The sequence below is a fragment of the Epargyreus clarus genome, unplaced genomic scaffold (genome assembly GCF_041222505.1).
Source record: "Epargyreus clarus isolate Ecla_fem2 unplaced genomic scaffold, WU_Ecla_fem_2.2 ptg000004l, whole genome shotgun sequence".
Taxonomy (NCBI): domain Eukaryota; kingdom Metazoa; phylum Arthropoda; class Insecta; order Lepidoptera; family Hesperiidae; genus Epargyreus; species Epargyreus clarus.
Genome location: NW_027332212.1, coordinates 2,265,824 through 2,282,886, shown reverse-complemented (window position 1 = coordinate 2,282,886; position 17,063 = coordinate 2,265,824). Strand labels below are relative to the sequence as shown.

The following is a 17,063-nucleotide window of genomic DNA, read 5'->3' as shown; positions in this document are numbered from 1 at the left end:
TATTTAGCTCGTATTTTTTTCTTGTATTCTTTGTTAGTTTAGTAGTCAATGTCATATAGCCATTTATTGGGCGTAGTTATAATGACATTATTATGTTTAATTTTTTTTGTAACAACTAATACTACTTACGAATTAATATATCATTCGAGGGATGGTATGATGGTGGTACATTAAATAAAGTTAGCATTCGATAGTACTTTTCTGCCGCAATACAGCGGTAAGAATAGCAATAAAGGTGAATGTGGTTATTAAATACTTATTTGCAATATTTCTATGTTCTCTGATCAACATGGTAAGACAGGCTGCATTATAGTATGAGGAATAAAGGAAGCAAATCCATTTTTTGTTGTTATTGTGCCAGCACCACTGCTACATCCTTTATTGCTATATTGCGGCAATGTCTCTGCTATATTGCAGTTTGCAATTAAATATAGGCAGCACTGAAGCATGAGGAATTCTAACATAGTCCTCAGGCATAGTAATACCTGACCTATAGTCGTTTCCATGAGTTGTAAAAACATTTTAATACCACTTCGTCCCCCAGTGTGTCCCTTTACAACAAGTTATGTTAGTAATGTGTAACAAATAATATAATTTTGCTATTTTAAGCGTTTATTTTGCGTTTAGTTAAGTTCATTGTTTCCGTTATCGTGACGTCATGCCACCGCCTAAATGGCCGCTAATATAGGCCGTACAGTAATTGTAGTGTTATGGTCAATCATATTATGTATGTATTCATTATATAAGAAATACAGTAAAGACAAATGTATTGCTTTGGTCTTCTCACAAATACATTTATTTATGATAGCTTGCAACTCTTACGCATACACATACATAAATAAAACTATATTACACTAACACCCGTTACAAATAGTCAATCCATCAAATTTGATAGACAACCAAAGATCGAAATTTAACAATTCTTAGACAGAAATTGTCAAATATCTTCTTTGTTAGCCATAAAATTGGATAGAATGATTCTAAGAACGGGCGTAAGCCATGCACACACCAATTTACACATCTCATTATACATAATATATTTGACTGTATCTTATACATAAAATTTAATAAAATAAGAAGAAAATACTGTTTTTTTACTTTATTACGGCACTTATAGTCGATTCGATTGTTTGCTTGATATTGTTTGAGAGTGTATTCATGTTACATTTTTTCTAAAATGTCTTGGTATCTACATAATATTCTCTAAAATAATATAGCAAAATAAAATACTGGTTTCCTGGTAATGACCGAATTATACTAAAATGAGCTGAAATGTTACTTACCTTCAGCCTGAAAATATCCTGTGTTTCGGCACCAAATTCCAGATTCCACAGTTAAATTTATTTTCATTTTAATTTAATTTAAAATAAAACTGCATAGAAACATTATAAAATTTAATATCTACATAATTATACTATATTGTGACAAGTCAAATTTACAATATTGTCGTTGTGGCTCTAAACTCCTAAATAAAATGTGCTGGCTGCCAATATGCACTTGATCGCCTCAATATTGTACATAATAGATATTAAAATTTTATAAAATACAGTCTGGAATTATTATAATTTGTAATCCTTTAAACGGTTATGGGTATTTTTAGTTATAAATATTTATATTAGTCTCTATTTGTATATGTAGTCTCGCCAGTTTTGCGCCTTTATGGTCGAACTAAACCTGGTTCATTTCGTTCCAGCTATTTACCCTTAAATTTGAGATATCAATTTTATTTATTTCACATTAGAGCAATTTGGTGAAAGCTTACTCGCAAGTCTCGACCAATTGGAGACTGTGCTCAAGAGTGGGCCAAAAAGAACGTTACTGTCATTCTCACAATAAATCATTGCCATGCATTATAATCATTACGTAACTTATTGTGCCAGAGAGAACTAAAATAAAATAGCATTTAGTTTTTATTCTTAATTGTCACCAACTCGTATTTGTTTTCGCTAACGTATAACAGCAGGTTTCGTGGGAAGAATGTAATCGGTTTTTACTCCGTTTGCTTATTTGTATTACGATGACTTACTAAGCGTTTTTCTTCCAACACTCGTTAATATATGAAAAAATACGTACATACCAGTTGCAGTTTTCACAACGCAATTTATTTCCACGGCAAGTGCGCCTGTCTCCTGGTTCCGCTGCAGCGGTAGGCAACTTATATCGACTTTTTTCGTTTTTTTTTCACAAAACTGCGGTGTCGTCAGTTTTGAAATAATGCAGCCTATAATTTTTCTTAGTACATTATTACATAACAGCGAAGGTGGAAGAAAAACGCTCGGTGAATTATCACGCTTAGTCTAATGGTCGTTTTTTAGTTTTTCTATTTTTTGTATATAATTTCAACGAATGTTTTTTTGTTGTTTTCTGCACTGTGTTATTTTTTTTATTGTTTAAGTTACACAACTAACACAATAACTGGAAACAACAACATAATATGTGTAAATTGTTATAATATGTTCACATAGTGTAGACTGTATCAGGAATAAAAATAATTTATTTGAACTCCGTGAACAGTTTAAATTAAATCCTGTAAAGATATGCATATATCGTTCAATTTATTGCCTCTGTTAAGATATATATTAATAGATAGTTCAATAAATTGTAGACTATATACATTGTGTTTAATATATATTTTTATAGTGAAACTTTTGCTTCTTATCATTTTGTAATTTAAGTTATCATAAAAACATAAAACATAACATCACTTGCCTAGTCGAGTACTAGTAGTATTTAGCTTAAAATATAGTATAGTTTTGTTTTCTTTGTAAATCTTTGTACTTTTCTGTAAGGGAGACGAATATAGTTTAGTTTTGAGATGTAATTCGGACATCAAATTTGTACATTTAACTGAAACAAATGTACCGCAAATATACAACGTGTATCGATGTATATTATTATTACGTTTAGTTTACCATGTGACTATAAAATGAAATAAATATTGTATAACTATACACACAGACGTATTTTATTTTCGATTTACCCCCTATGCATTACATATGCAAAAATGTACACATATAAGTATAAAATTTAGAAATTTTTAACTTCATACTCATGTGTTATCCAAATAGTATTTTTTAATGTAGGTATATAGTAATTATCTTATACCTAATAAAATTAAATTAATTGCATATAGGTGTGAAGGAATCTTACTTTTATAGATAAACAGTAATGAATTAAATGAAATAAATTATTTGATATAGGAAACAGACACTTTATTCAAAATCAATCACAATGTCTTTCTTTAAATAGGACCATTTTGATTAAATAATAACAGAAATTGAGCAAATTAAAATAATATCGATTCGTGATATGTAATATTTCGATTCATAAACGTCTTACGAAAACATATTTATATTATTTTTTACGAATAAATAAAGAATATGTGCTTTACAATTTTGTAAAGTTGTCGAATTTAGTAAATTAAGATATTAACGATGTTTCAACAAATTCTCAATCAAAAATTTCGTTCACCAAACATTGATCTTATGATTATCTTCTGATGATGGTAATAATTCGTTTTTAAAATTAAGTATCGTAAATAGCTACCAAACAAAACAAGAGCAAATCAGTTAAGAAACAAATGAGATTTTTTCTTATTGTTACACTAGCTATTACATGAGCTGCAAAACATAAGTAAACAATATTATAACAAAATTGACTTGGTAAATAAAACTATATAGATATGCTTTCGTAAATGAGCAATTCTTCAAAATACATGTTTATATTTAAAGGTAACACAAAATTTTTAATTTCTACCATAAATAACAAGAAGGATGCAAAGTTGCGGATAAAAACAAGAAGACAAAACCTACGGTATAACGATTATAAAACAGTTTTATTAATATTGTGACAAGATTATACCATTTTTCATAATTAAGGTAAATTGGGGTAATACCGCAGCTCCGATAAAATAGTGATTCAGATTGAAGACTAATTTAATTATTTTTTTAATATAATGAAACATCAGACACATACTTCTTTTGAAGTCTTAATTTGAAAAATAACGACTAAATTAGTTAACCATTTCAACCATACAAGCGGAGGTTTGTAACTTTTTTGGTAATACAAGTCACATAGTAGCTACACGGGGTGATGGCGGGCTATTTTCGGTATTGGGGGGCAAAAACAAAAGATCGTCAAGGCTAAAACACAAATAATCCTTGATTACTGACCGCTGGTATAATCCATATAGTAACCCAGAGCCGATATTACCCTAACCTACCTTAATATGTAAAAGCACTATAACTATTACTTCTTGATAACATTATGTTGTACACATAAATAACATCAACTTTTACGATTATTTATATTACGATTATTTTGAACCTTAGTATTAAGAATCTTTGGTATAAATGATTTTCATTTAAAACTATATATAAAAGGACTAGTATACTTAAAACTAATTAAATATAATTGGAATATGTTTGGTACAAAATGCACTCAGATTATTATTATGCACATAAAGCATTTTTTGGTAAGAATAATAAATAAAAACAAGAATCACCTAGGAAATATATTGTGACGCATAAAATATACTTAAATTAATATCAAATTGTAAAAGACCTGTTATTTTAAAAAGTTTTCTGAAATAGCGGGAGGAAGTGCCGCGTTAAAACGGACTTCTAGAAGCTATTTAATTAATTTCTATTGACTATATAATAAAACGATAGAGGCCATTATTTTTTGTCACAATTGACGACTTAATATTTTGTTTCGTCTTATAACTTAAAAACTATTAGTAAATTATGGCTCAAATATTATTTAGTACACTACATATTTCACGGCTAACACTAACACATAGTGGAATCCAGTAAGTTAATATACTTATCAATAAATATTTTACATATTACATAATATATATACATATGACACTTACATGATAAGTAATTCTAACGAACACAAGAATGGAAAGGACTAAAATTCCACGAAATCAAATTTAATATATTATGCTCTTTTAAATAAATCTCAATTAAAATTGGCTATAGTTTTGGTTCTTAAATTAATTAATTTAAACTAATAAATAAATTCGGTTCTCATTCGGTAACGATGTTTGGTTAAATTTTAAAGCACAATTAATTTTTTTTTGACGACTAACATTCGAATGGAGCGTAAATAAGAGTTCCTCAGAAAATAAAAAATATACAGTTTGCGTCACACTATTAACATGTTTAAATGCTGCATTGATATACTTTTCAGTATTATCGACGAAAAAATTCAATTCAATATCTTATTCTTAATTACTCAGAATGAATTACATTGACGCAGTATTTTAATAAATTTTGCAACAGACGCCACCTGTATATTTTTACGTTCTAAGATACGAATAAAACATCTCTGTCAGAGTTGTTGGGATAATAATAAACCCTTAAATTCGAAATTTAACTTATAATGGAATGCTTTGAAACAATATTCCTTTGTTTTACCAATTTCCTTCTAAGTACATTTCTGGTCATATTAGACTCAATGGTCGAACAGATACGATAGACCAGTATAATACAAGTACAGTACAGTAATTGTTAATGCCATATGATAATTACTTCATATTGGTATCCCAAATGTAATATAGATTGACTATTAATATCGTGCGAGAAACTGTCAAATATCGATCGTTTGCTGGCAAAACATTGGAAAGATTAATTATTAATAACAGACTTTATAGCAACGCCAGTGATGTTAGATACCCTTTCTTAACTAACCATGTGTAATCAAATATCTATTTGAGTAGAGTCCGCCTCAAAGTGCTAGTCCGCTCCGAATATAGAAACGTAACGCGTCGCAATAGCAAATTGTGGATATTAGCGAGTCGAAGACTCTCGCCCGCGGATACATAGCTGCTGTAGTGTGGCCTTACGTTACGGAGTATAAGCTAACTAAACCTGCGCGCAAGAACTTCAAGGCGGACTAGAAGTTTGGCGCGGACTATACCTATTCCTCAAACTACGTAACATCTTGTGACATCCTCATAAACCATTATTAGAAATGTTACTGTCCTTCAGTAACCGCAGTATCATTCCGTACAACTTTAGGCAATTCTCCCCCACCGTACCGAATACCGTACGGCCTCAGGTGGTATATCAGATAATCCAATACATACATCTGTTCCGGACCTACGTAGTGGAAGGACACCGCGTGATCCGAACAGCAATCCAGGCCCTGAAAATGAATAATATATTGAACGAATGAGTGAATGACATATGAACGTGTGTGTGTGCATACCGTCACATAAAAGGACAGATTATAGTAATGAATTCTATCACAGCTGTAAAATTAAATTGCGAGTTCGTGTATGGTTGGTGACAGGAACACACACATAAACAAATTCACAAACACCCAAGCCCCGAACATAAATATAAATTCATTCATCATATACATATCTGTATGGCCGGGGGATCGTACCTGAAACCCTGCGCGTCAGATCGGTATGATAACCCCTCCTCCACGCGAGTCATATAAATTATTGTAGTTTGATTTTTAGAATGTGTTTGTATCGAGTAAGAATAATGATTGAATCTTTGTGGCTCGATTGTGGATATATATTTTTTTTATAATATAGGAGTAGCAGACGAGCATACAGTCCACCTGATGGTAAGTGGCTACTGCCGCCCATGGACATCTGTATCAACCCCAGATGGAATTCCCACCTGAGGTCGGCCACAGATGCGCCGCTACCCCTGAGGACTAAGCTGGAACGCCTCGGAAAAGTCTGTCTCCCTTACCACACCATTCAAACCGGAACACAGCAGCGCCTAACACTGCTGTTATTAGGTAGAACTAGGTGTGGCCGTGGTGCCGCCGGAGTCGAACCACAAAGGGTTCTATCACCTTCAAAATTGGATTTATATACTCAAGGGATTCAATTAATTCCTCAAAGGTAGTACAATACCATATGTCATATTACTATTTGATATCGATTACAGTCGGCCGTCTATTTACCATTTCTGCTTATAAAATAATTATTTTAATTAAATGTTTTTCTACCCACTCAAACTTACCTCGTCAGTAGGATAGTAGATATACTTCCAGTACCAGAACCCCTTGTCCTTATTCGGGAACAGGTGGTCCTTGGGGACGAACGGGAAGAAACGGCCGCGGTTCAGCGAGTCCCGAGAGTCCATCGCCTTGACACCGATGTGGTCTAAACATATACCTGAAAATACCAAAATATTTATTAAACGTGTGGTGATACTAAAACGAAATGAAATCACAATTAGTACCAATATATGAATAGGCTAAAATAAAACAGCTAAGATTACTTTTCTTGTTTATAAACCTATTTTCTTTCTTTTAGTTTTTTTTTTTCATTTTATTTGGGAGCCATTGACGAAATTTAGTGGCGATCAATAAACAAAAATCTGCGAACACGGTCGAATTTCGACTACTAGAAGAAATTCACCATAAAAGAATTCAGTACCTTTACTATTTCGTTTGTTAACCAATTCTTTTTTGCATGGTAGACGTATTGACAATATTTATTTTTATTAATGAAATCCTTCACCTTATATGATATTAGACTAAAATTATCGCGGAATTGAGACATTTTATTATGTAACGGGTACTCACGATATGCGTTTTTCATTGCCGATATTTCGACCCAGTTGCATGGATTGTGGTCACGGTGAAATTCAGTTTCAAAAAACAGTTTAAAAATATGCTTCACCTTTTATGTTATGATTATGGTCGAATTCCGAGCATAATGATACAAAGTGCATACATACCCATCTCAGCGTCCTCCGCCCCGTGATCGCTAGCTTTGCACAGGTGCGGCGACGGCAACCCCTTGTTCACGAAGCGGTCCAGCGCCTCGCGACTCAGCACGTAGCCCGCACCACCGCTCATGTAACCCTACGACGAAGAAGTTACACTTCTTTAGCTTTTTTATATTTGAGCCTAACGATAAAGCAGACGTGCTACCTGATGGAAAGTAGTCAACGTCACTTATCAACATTTGCAACATCAGAGGAGTTGCCAATGCATCGCCGGAAAAGGAGAGCTCTTTTTGCATCGTTTTTGAAGAGCCCCATGTCATAGCGCTCCGAGAATACTTTAGGAGGAAGTTCATTCCACCATGTTGCACATTATGCGCGAGAGGAGGGGAAATACAGAAATATTATAAACAAGAACCCCGACTTCTTAAAATATAGCCAATGTTACTCTCACAATTCAGACAAATCCTACGACAGCTTATATTAGCGACAAACAATGAAACATTGAAACTGACAATTTTAGTAAGGGAAGCGGAGAGGCTGGAGGGTTAAGTTCTGTGTATATACATACAGTATATATAGTATGTGTGTGTACACATGCTGTTACATTTTTTTAAATCATGCCATAGAAGTATAAGTTCTAGTAGTAATTTTACACAAGGTGGCAGAATTGTGCAACTTTTATACCTTATTTTTACAATTTAAAAATATAATTTATATTTAAACATGATTAAAATTTAGTTAAGATAATTTTGAAATAAATAAATTAAAATAATTATTATTTCATTATTTCCTTTATGATGATAAAGACAAATTTGAAGACATGTTATTATGAAGTAGAATTAGCTAACTACAATAATGTTAGGCGCTGCTTTAACGGTTGAAAATGTAGGTATATAGTCATAGTGTTAATTTGTTCTATCATGTGTTTTGTCACGAGCATGCAAGCCTGTAACGTGCTATGATAACAAACACGTTTTTATTTTTATTTTTTTACAATATCTCCTATATTAGGAAACGAGCATGCAATCCACCTACTACTAACTACTGGTAAGTGACTACTGCCGCGCATCGACATCTGTAATGTACCCCAGATAGGATTGAATATTTCTACCTGAGGTCTGCCACAAATGCGCCGCTACCCCTGAGGACTAAGCTGGAACGCCTCGGAAAAGTATGTCTCTCTTACCACACCCTTCAAACCAGAACACAGTAGCGGTTGACACTAATGGAAATAGACAAAAAGAGGTGTGGCCGTGGTACCGCCGGAGTCAAACCACAAAGGGTTCTTCGGCCTTCAAATAACTCTCGATACTCGGTACTTGTATCAACTTCCATTCATAGAAACAATTGGTCAATAATGGAACTATCCCGTTAAGGTGAGCATGACCTAACCAACTGTCATACAGAGCGTACATCTAGGCTACAACCTGAACTAATCCGCTGCTATTAACGCTTCCCATGGCATAATACTAGAATGTCCATTAAATGCTGACCGATATAACGTCATTACATATAGGTATATAATATCTGTAACGCCATTACAACCTTATCTAGTTCGCAGGAAGCGGTAATCATGTGTTTAGTTCTGCACATTTTATTATTATGTGTATTAACATGGTACATAACGATCATAAATTATACATATGTTACTGTAAATAGGCAATACATATATTATATGAATAGGGAAAAATCTCTCTTCATCTCTACAAAGATTAATAGAAATTAAGGTGGAAGTTGGTAGAACCCTCGACAGTTCGACTCTGGTTGCACCACCATCACACCTATTTCTGGCTCATAACAGCAACTTTTCTCAAGAGAAAATCTTGTTTATTCAACTAGATTTTCATTACCAAATTTTGCACATTAGTGAGTAATGACGTCATAATGCAATTTAGTTACATACCTGTGACGTGAACGGCTTGAACCGACAGCCGAAGTATATCGGATCTTTGCTGTTATATTCAGATAACATGTATCTTAGATTTTCCACCACCACGTACCTGTAAATTAAACGTAATAACATTTAAAATAAAATAAATATACATTCGAAGTAACTCTATAGCTAAAAAGTAACTATGTACTTACTTCAATGCAATATTATTTACTGGAAGTCACAAGAAATTTATAGAGAAAAAATATAGTGTGTTTGGTAAAGGGAGATTTACCATGCCTTAAGAGAAGTTCCAATTCGGAGCTTGTTTAGGTATTTGCACGATATTGAGAAAACTTCAATAGCGTGATTCAGACACATGTGGCGCCATCTCTTGACGAGTTGCGGTAAGTCAATAGATGTGCATCGTATATCAATAATAAAATTTGTTTATTTTATCTAGTGTTTGTCGAGTGTTTCAAATTCAACCATAATTATTATGTATTCGACCATAATTTATAAATTCGCATTCATATTTCCAATACATTTTTATTGATAACACTAAGGTCAATCACCCATTACGCGTTGACAATCGGTTTTTGATAGTCGACAAATATAAAACATGTGTCGCTCATACCAGCGGCAACTGCTCAGTAGCTTAAGCAACAATGTAGTAGACAGCCCATTTATTTCAAGATTAATTTTAATTTTGAAAAAAAATATGTTGTTTAGTTAACCGACACTTCTAGGAAATTAACAACATAGATGATCGAGCATTCAGATTGTTGTTTTTTTTTATAATATAGGAGTAGCAGACGAGCATGCAGTCCATCAACCATGCAGTGTAATCAACCCCAGCTAGGATTAGATAGATATTCCTACCTGGGGTCGGCCACAGATGCGCCGCTACCCTTGAGGACTAAGCTGGAACGCCTCGGAAAAGTATGTCTCCCTTACCACACCCTTCAAACCGGAACACAGCAGCGCCTAACACTGCTGTTATTAGGTAGAAATAGGTGTGGCGGTGGTGCCGCCGGAGTCGAACCTCAAAGGGTTCTACCACCTTCAAAACCTTGTTTATTACAAATTACTCGTATTGATTATCCTTGTTGACGTTCAAGACACATTCAAATGTTTTCTGCGTTACTAAAAGCTAAAGGAATCCACACTTGTCCTTCACGCTTAACGTATAGCATATTTCGGATAACGAACCACCTTGTGCCGACATAATTGGCATTTTCTTTACATATTTATGTGTAAAATTTCAATCAATGCCGTGAAAAATCGTTTTAAGTACACATTTCATATGATAATGTGGTGTTGCTAAATACTAAGCTAAGGAAACTATTTCTCAACTTTCAGGCTTTTTAGACTTTTACAAGATAAACTAATACATTTTCGAATTACTCATTGAAAATACGTCTATCTTTAAAGGAAAGTTCTGTCCAATTCGGTTCAATATTTTAGTAAAAAAGGGAAATATGTTTTAACATTAATAAGGTAGTAGAACCCTCTGTGGTTCGACTCCGGCTGCACCACCGCCACACCTATTAAGCTGAGTATCTGTGGCTGACCTCAGGTAGGAATATCTAATCCTATTTGGGGTTGATACCAGATATCCATGAGCGGCAGTAGCTATTTACCATCAGGTGGACTGTATGCTCGTCTACTACACCTATATTATAAAAAAGAAGTTTTAGTGCAATAGTGGGATATAAGTATTGCCAATCAAGTAACTCACGTATCATCATCAGCCTTCAGGAACCAGTCGGCGTCCCTCCGATGGTGTTCGTACACGTACCGGAAAGCCGCCTTGGTCTTCGCCCATAGGAAGTCCCTCCCTTCATGCACTGGCAATTTTACCGTTGGCAACGAACTGTCTGAGAAGGGAAGAAAGAATCAGATTTTTAATCGATGCTGGAACTGATTGACATTTATTTTGATAATAGAGGGAGATAAGGGGAGGGCAAGAGGGAGTGGCAGAGGGTAGGCTTGGAAGGGTAGAAAGAATCAGATTTTTAATCTTTACTGAAACTTATTGACATTTATTTTGATAATAGAGGGAGATAAGGGGAGAGGGAAGGGGAGTACGAGAGGGTAGGCAGATGGTGGAGGAAAACGGACGCTAGAGGTGGGGGGATACACGGTAACATGAGGCATTTCAATTTATTTGTTTTATAGGTTACCAACTTCTTCATAATCAATCTCAAGGAAAACTGCTTGCCTAAATTCATGTATATTTTATAATACCATGGATATTCTGGTTTCTAGGATTTGGTAAGCGAGATACTTTTACTAGGCGATGCAACTTACCCCTAAGGGGTAGCAAATAGCAATACATCTGTGCCCAAACTCAAATAGACCTCGAATTTTATTTGAGGTTCTACCTTACCCTTCAAGTGAATGTAGCAGCGCTTTTCACTGTTATAAAAGGAAGAAATACAAAATTACAATTGCAAAAGGTTCAATCCTTTACAGGTCATAAACTACTTACCATCAACAGTGCTCATGAAGAGCAGCTTATTGCAGCGTCTCCCCCACGTGGCCTTCACATGCTCAGCCTTCTTCTTGTGGTTGCTCGGTTGCGTCATCACCCAGCACAGAACCCTGACCTTCTTGGCCAACTCGTCAGCGACCGACCTGTCCTCGTCTCTGTGTACCGGCTCGTCGTTCCCATGGTCGTTCACCGAACTGATCGGGTGCCGTTCCAGGTCTCTCGCTGACTCCCTGAAACATTTCTTGATTACCAGCTATTTTTTTAAATATTACCAACCTTTTCTTAATTATTACCAGCTATTTGTTAATAATGACCGGTTATTTCTTAATTTTACCAACTGTTTCTTAATTCTGAAATCCGCCAGGCAAAACTATTATTCCATATAATAGAAGTGGATACTGCTGCAATGGACTTATGTAATTAACTTCAAATAGAATTGGAGTCGACTCCTAAACTTTCATAATAGAAGTACCAAATTAAAATTATAACTTTATGAAATACAGCCTAATTTAAACAAACCGAAGCATATGTATAAATTCAAGGAGAAAATAAAATAGATTCTTGCAAAAATATCATCATAGTATCACCAGAAGGCAATATTATCTATATAACCCATAGAGAAAGCCATAGATCAGCCAAAGCCAGCCCAAATAAAATAAAATGCCCAAATTAATCTAAATTCTACAAAATAGCCAACTAAATGTATTTATAATCCGATGAGTAGAGGAAAATAAGTGATAGTATATGTAATAGTAAATGTAATCATTGACAACCCATTACTGTCCCACGAGTCTCATATCATAATGAGAAGGATTAGGCCATAGTCCACCGCGCTGGCCAAGTGCGTATTGGTAGGCTTCACCTTTGACATTTTTTTTTATAAATCTCTCAGGTGTGCAGGTTTCCTCACGATATGTTCCTTCACCGTTTAGCAAGTGATAATTAATTTCTAATACGCACATAACTATGAAAAATCAGAGGTGCCTGGGATTTGAATCTCGGACCCTTTGATCGAGAGGCCGAGTTTCTTAAACACTAGGCTATCACTGCTAGTATATGTAAACTGTCTATAAAACTTGCATCTTGCTTGAATCCTTCTTGGAAACTATCTCTATCCTATATATCTCTGTTGAAAAGTATCCTGTACCAGTTGGTGAACATTTTCCTTGTTAAAAAGCTAGACATACCCACTTACTGTAAGGTTTACTTAAAATAAGGTTTAGCCAATTTTTGTCTATCACAGTTGGTGACAATTTTCCTAGCTAAATGTGTTTTTTTTTAACCTTGGTAAGCAAAAATTGAGTAAAAAAGATGAACCACTAAATTACGTAAGACAAAATTATAAATAACAATTATCTGTTTTATGTAACTATTTACCTACCTGTTTTATTTTTACATTTTAGGATATTTATGATTGCGGTCAAATTTTATTCATTAGATGTAAACTTCTAAAGAGAAATAAAAATAAGACATTAAATATTTAAGTAAAGAAAACAGTTTAAGCGCAGTCCACACAATTTAAAATGGAGTGACCATGTGTTGATGTATTATCTATTACCAACCCCTTAAGAGTGTAACCCCGTAAAGCACAAACTATTAGACAAAAGTTTATTAAAATTTACATTTCATATGTATATACCAACATTTCACAAGTAATTATTTTTTTGCCAGCGGTACGCATAGCGACGTCACGTTTGATATTCCTCTAGTTAGCTCTGTTGTAGGGCGTGCCAAAGGATGACACAAACATATGTACACTCGAAAAACATTACCCTCCCCAGTCGGGTAGAAACTAAAATTTATGCCCGCGAGTAAAGCAGCGATCCAAAAGTAATACCTATTTATATTATACATGTATCAATGTAACAAAAGGATGTGACAATATGCAAAGGAAGTGATAAAAAAACAAGTTATCTTTTAGCGTGGAATTCTTATAAAGTAACCTATGACAGGAGTAAATAACTATTCGTGATACTATAGTATCAATAATGTGACTAATATTCGATCCGAATAGTCTGACTTGTTTTATGATGTTTACTTTTATTAACCTGTGTTTATTATAAATCAATAAATATTTTAATCCGAAACGGTACATTACATGTGATTTTTTCTGCTTAATGCTTATGATGATTTTTCTGCTTCCTGTTTTGATTTTTAATACGCTTTTATTAGCTTCAGACGTATGTTGGTATGTTGGTATGTTAGTATGTAACGGAATCTTTGAACATGATTTTAACCCCCTTCAAAACGTCGGATTAACTTGAAATTTGGCATACTTATTAAGGACCGATGACAATTCAATATTTTAAACATTCTGACCCGTTATCCTTACTAGGATAATCAGGATCAGCGATTTTTGTTTTCCTGAGACCCGGAAGGTCTGCGTTAAGACCAATAAAGGAATCTACCAGGCGCGCCGATCACCTAACCTGACCTGACCTGACCTCAACTTCGACGCGTCCGTTGTTAATAGCATCATGAAGCGGTGTCTCATCATCCTTATTCATTCAACACTTCAACATCTGCACCTTCCTTTAACAAGATTTCCACTATTTCATTGTTCCCATTTCTTGCTGCCAAATGTAAAGGCATATATGCCACGCTTTTTTTACAATAAAAAATATTTTTATCTTATTTACACTATTCTTAATTCAAATTTAAAAAAAAATATTTTCTATTTTTTAGTTGGATTTTCTATAAAAAGTGTATTTTTTTAGTTTTTTTAAACTATTATTTATTTTTCATTTTTTGGTCGAATTTTTTATAAAAGCGTATTTTTTAGGTTTTTTAACTATTATTTATTAAGATGAGAGTCCGAAAACTTATACGAATCTTACACTCTATATAAAAAAATCACACGTGCACACTGATTGGTTCTTATACTTAAACACATTATGTACTGGGCTAAATGTGGCTTAACATATAAGATCTATTTGACTGACGTAACGCCAAAAATGTCTTGGTAGATTTTGTAGGATAATTACAAGACTCTTTGATTATTTTATCAACTAAGTATCTAATAATACTAATAATTAGCAAGTAACGCAACCATCTTTTCTCCTGTCAGTTACAGATTTTTTATTATATATCATAAATGGAAATACATACCATAAATTATTTACTTGATGATTTTATTACAAAAGTTTATTACAGATATATTTGACTATATTAAACGTGGTATGTATGAGATAAGAGTAAACATTGTTAAATTACATATTGTATTGTTATTTAATTTTGACACGAATTATTTGGTACAATCAAAGGGTACAATGAAAACATCAATATAGTAGCTACAAATAATACAAGTTTATGGATGAAAAATATTTTTTTTTTATAAAAAATAAAATATTTTTTACATTATGTGTCCAATTAAATTACAATCAAACGAACTACATGCATCAGTTATCATGCATTACTAACAACAGTGCATTAAAAATAAAGAAAAATTAAGCAAAAACACAAACGAAAAAAATGCAAAAAGGGCGCCAAACCAAACTTCATGCTAACGACAAATGTCATGCGTAAAGTAGAAAGGGTTACCTGTAGGAGGACCAAGCTACATCTCGCGTGAACCCGGTCGTGAATACTATGTACGCGAAACTAAAGCCGGCGGATATTCCGATCACCAATGTTACCAGGCATCGTCGGCCCATCACCCGTCCCTCCGCCTGCACATTAACGCACATTGCGAACAATTTCCGTTTCAAAATTCGAATTTATATTTTTTTTTCGAAAACAACGACAAAATTGTCCGCGATGTCAAGCGAGCAGTGTGCTCTCGCAACGAAATGCCGCTACTCTGAATTCGAATATGTTAGTATCATGTAGATATTGTAATACAAATTTCCATTGCCGTTTCAGCTAGATATCGCGTTTAACTTTATGCATGTCACATTTACGCTACGGTCAACAGTTATGGGAGTTTTCTATTGTTGTAATAATTGATTATAAAACTATAAACATTTAAGAGTATTATCAACCATAGAAAATTAAATAACAATCGACTCATTCACATTTTCATTGTAGAGAAACATGGACGGCGGGCAGTCTAGTGATTTATCACTTTTAAATATTGGTTCGTGCTTCTGAAACATTCTGTAACTTTGTATAATCATGTAACGGTCGTTTCAATTTGTAGGTGACGTGTTGTTAGAGAAAATTAAGGTCAGAATCTAGAAGACCTAAATAAATACCAATGAATACTAATTTGCGCTTATTGATGATCTACTTTTGAGCATTTTGCGCGCGTATTTCACTTAACAAAATGATATAAGTATATGAAAATATACAACTTATAAATTATTGAATAAAATTGTTGGTGATAAGTCAAACTGGAATTCAGAGCATGCAGGTAATCCTAATAAATATTCTATGTCCACCTTTACTTTGTTTGTCTAGGCATTTTATATAGATACATATTTATCGTTCTTCAATATATTTAGCACTATTTATTTTAAATACGCTAGAATCTAATCTAATGACTTGGTGGAAGAATAGCTATTGTTGCAATCCTTCTTATGATCCACAAATCGGTATACATACTCTACCCTGTTAAAGCAAGCGAAACCTTGTTTTTGCCAACTCCATAAATTATTTAGGCAAGTAGTTTTAATATACGATTGGGTACGTTATATGCACAATTTCACTTCAATTAAAATCAAAACACTAAGCTGAGCCTTAAATGTAAATTTTAAATTTAAACTAAAGATTTTATTAAGTTATAACCATTAAGTCATATAAATTGTCGAGACTGTTATCAGAAAAGGTCAATGAAAATTTATTTTATTCACCGATATTTACAATATCTGATATGACCTAGGTGACCAAGGAATCACTGTTATTAAGAGTAATTGCAATAAACAAATTGATAAACAGCAATCCATGCAAAATAATAATTACAAAGTCTTTAGAGATACTAATAACGATATCTCTGCTTTGACATTACCCTAGGTCTGTATGTAAGTACTATTTGCTTTTTACGCATAAAGAT

At 33.6% G+C, this 17,063-nt stretch overlaps 1 protein-coding gene across 4 annotated transcripts in view; it reads right to left on the bottom strand.

The window, feature by feature from the left end:
* Positions 1-4,449: 4,449 nt before the first annotated feature.
* The window catches only part of C1GalTA (Glycoprotein-N-acetylgalactosamine 3-beta-galactosyltransferase 1), a 29,829-nt gene continuing 17,215 nt past the window's right edge, over positions 4,450-17,063 (bottom strand). For 3 of the 4 annotated variants that reach the window (XM_073092877.1, XM_073092876.1, XM_073092879.1), the window contains exons 2-8: positions 15,614-15,741; positions 12,071-12,303; positions 11,318-11,456; positions 9,610-9,706; positions 7,716-7,842; positions 6,993-7,147; positions 4,450-6,153 (exon numbers count right to left, since the gene is read on the bottom strand). In XM_073092877.1, the coding sequence (XP_072948978.1) occupies positions 5,983-6,153; positions 6,993-7,147; positions 7,716-7,842; positions 9,610-9,706; positions 11,318-11,456; positions 12,071-12,303; positions 15,614-15,741 (1,050 nt within the window). In that variant the 3' untranslated portion in view covers positions 4,450-5,982. Of the gene's footprint in view, positions 6,154-6,992; positions 7,148-7,715; positions 7,843-9,609; positions 9,707-11,317; positions 11,457-12,070; positions 12,304-15,613; positions 15,775-17,063 lie in introns of those variants that run through there. The other variant, XM_073092875.1, reaches the window with a different exon arrangement.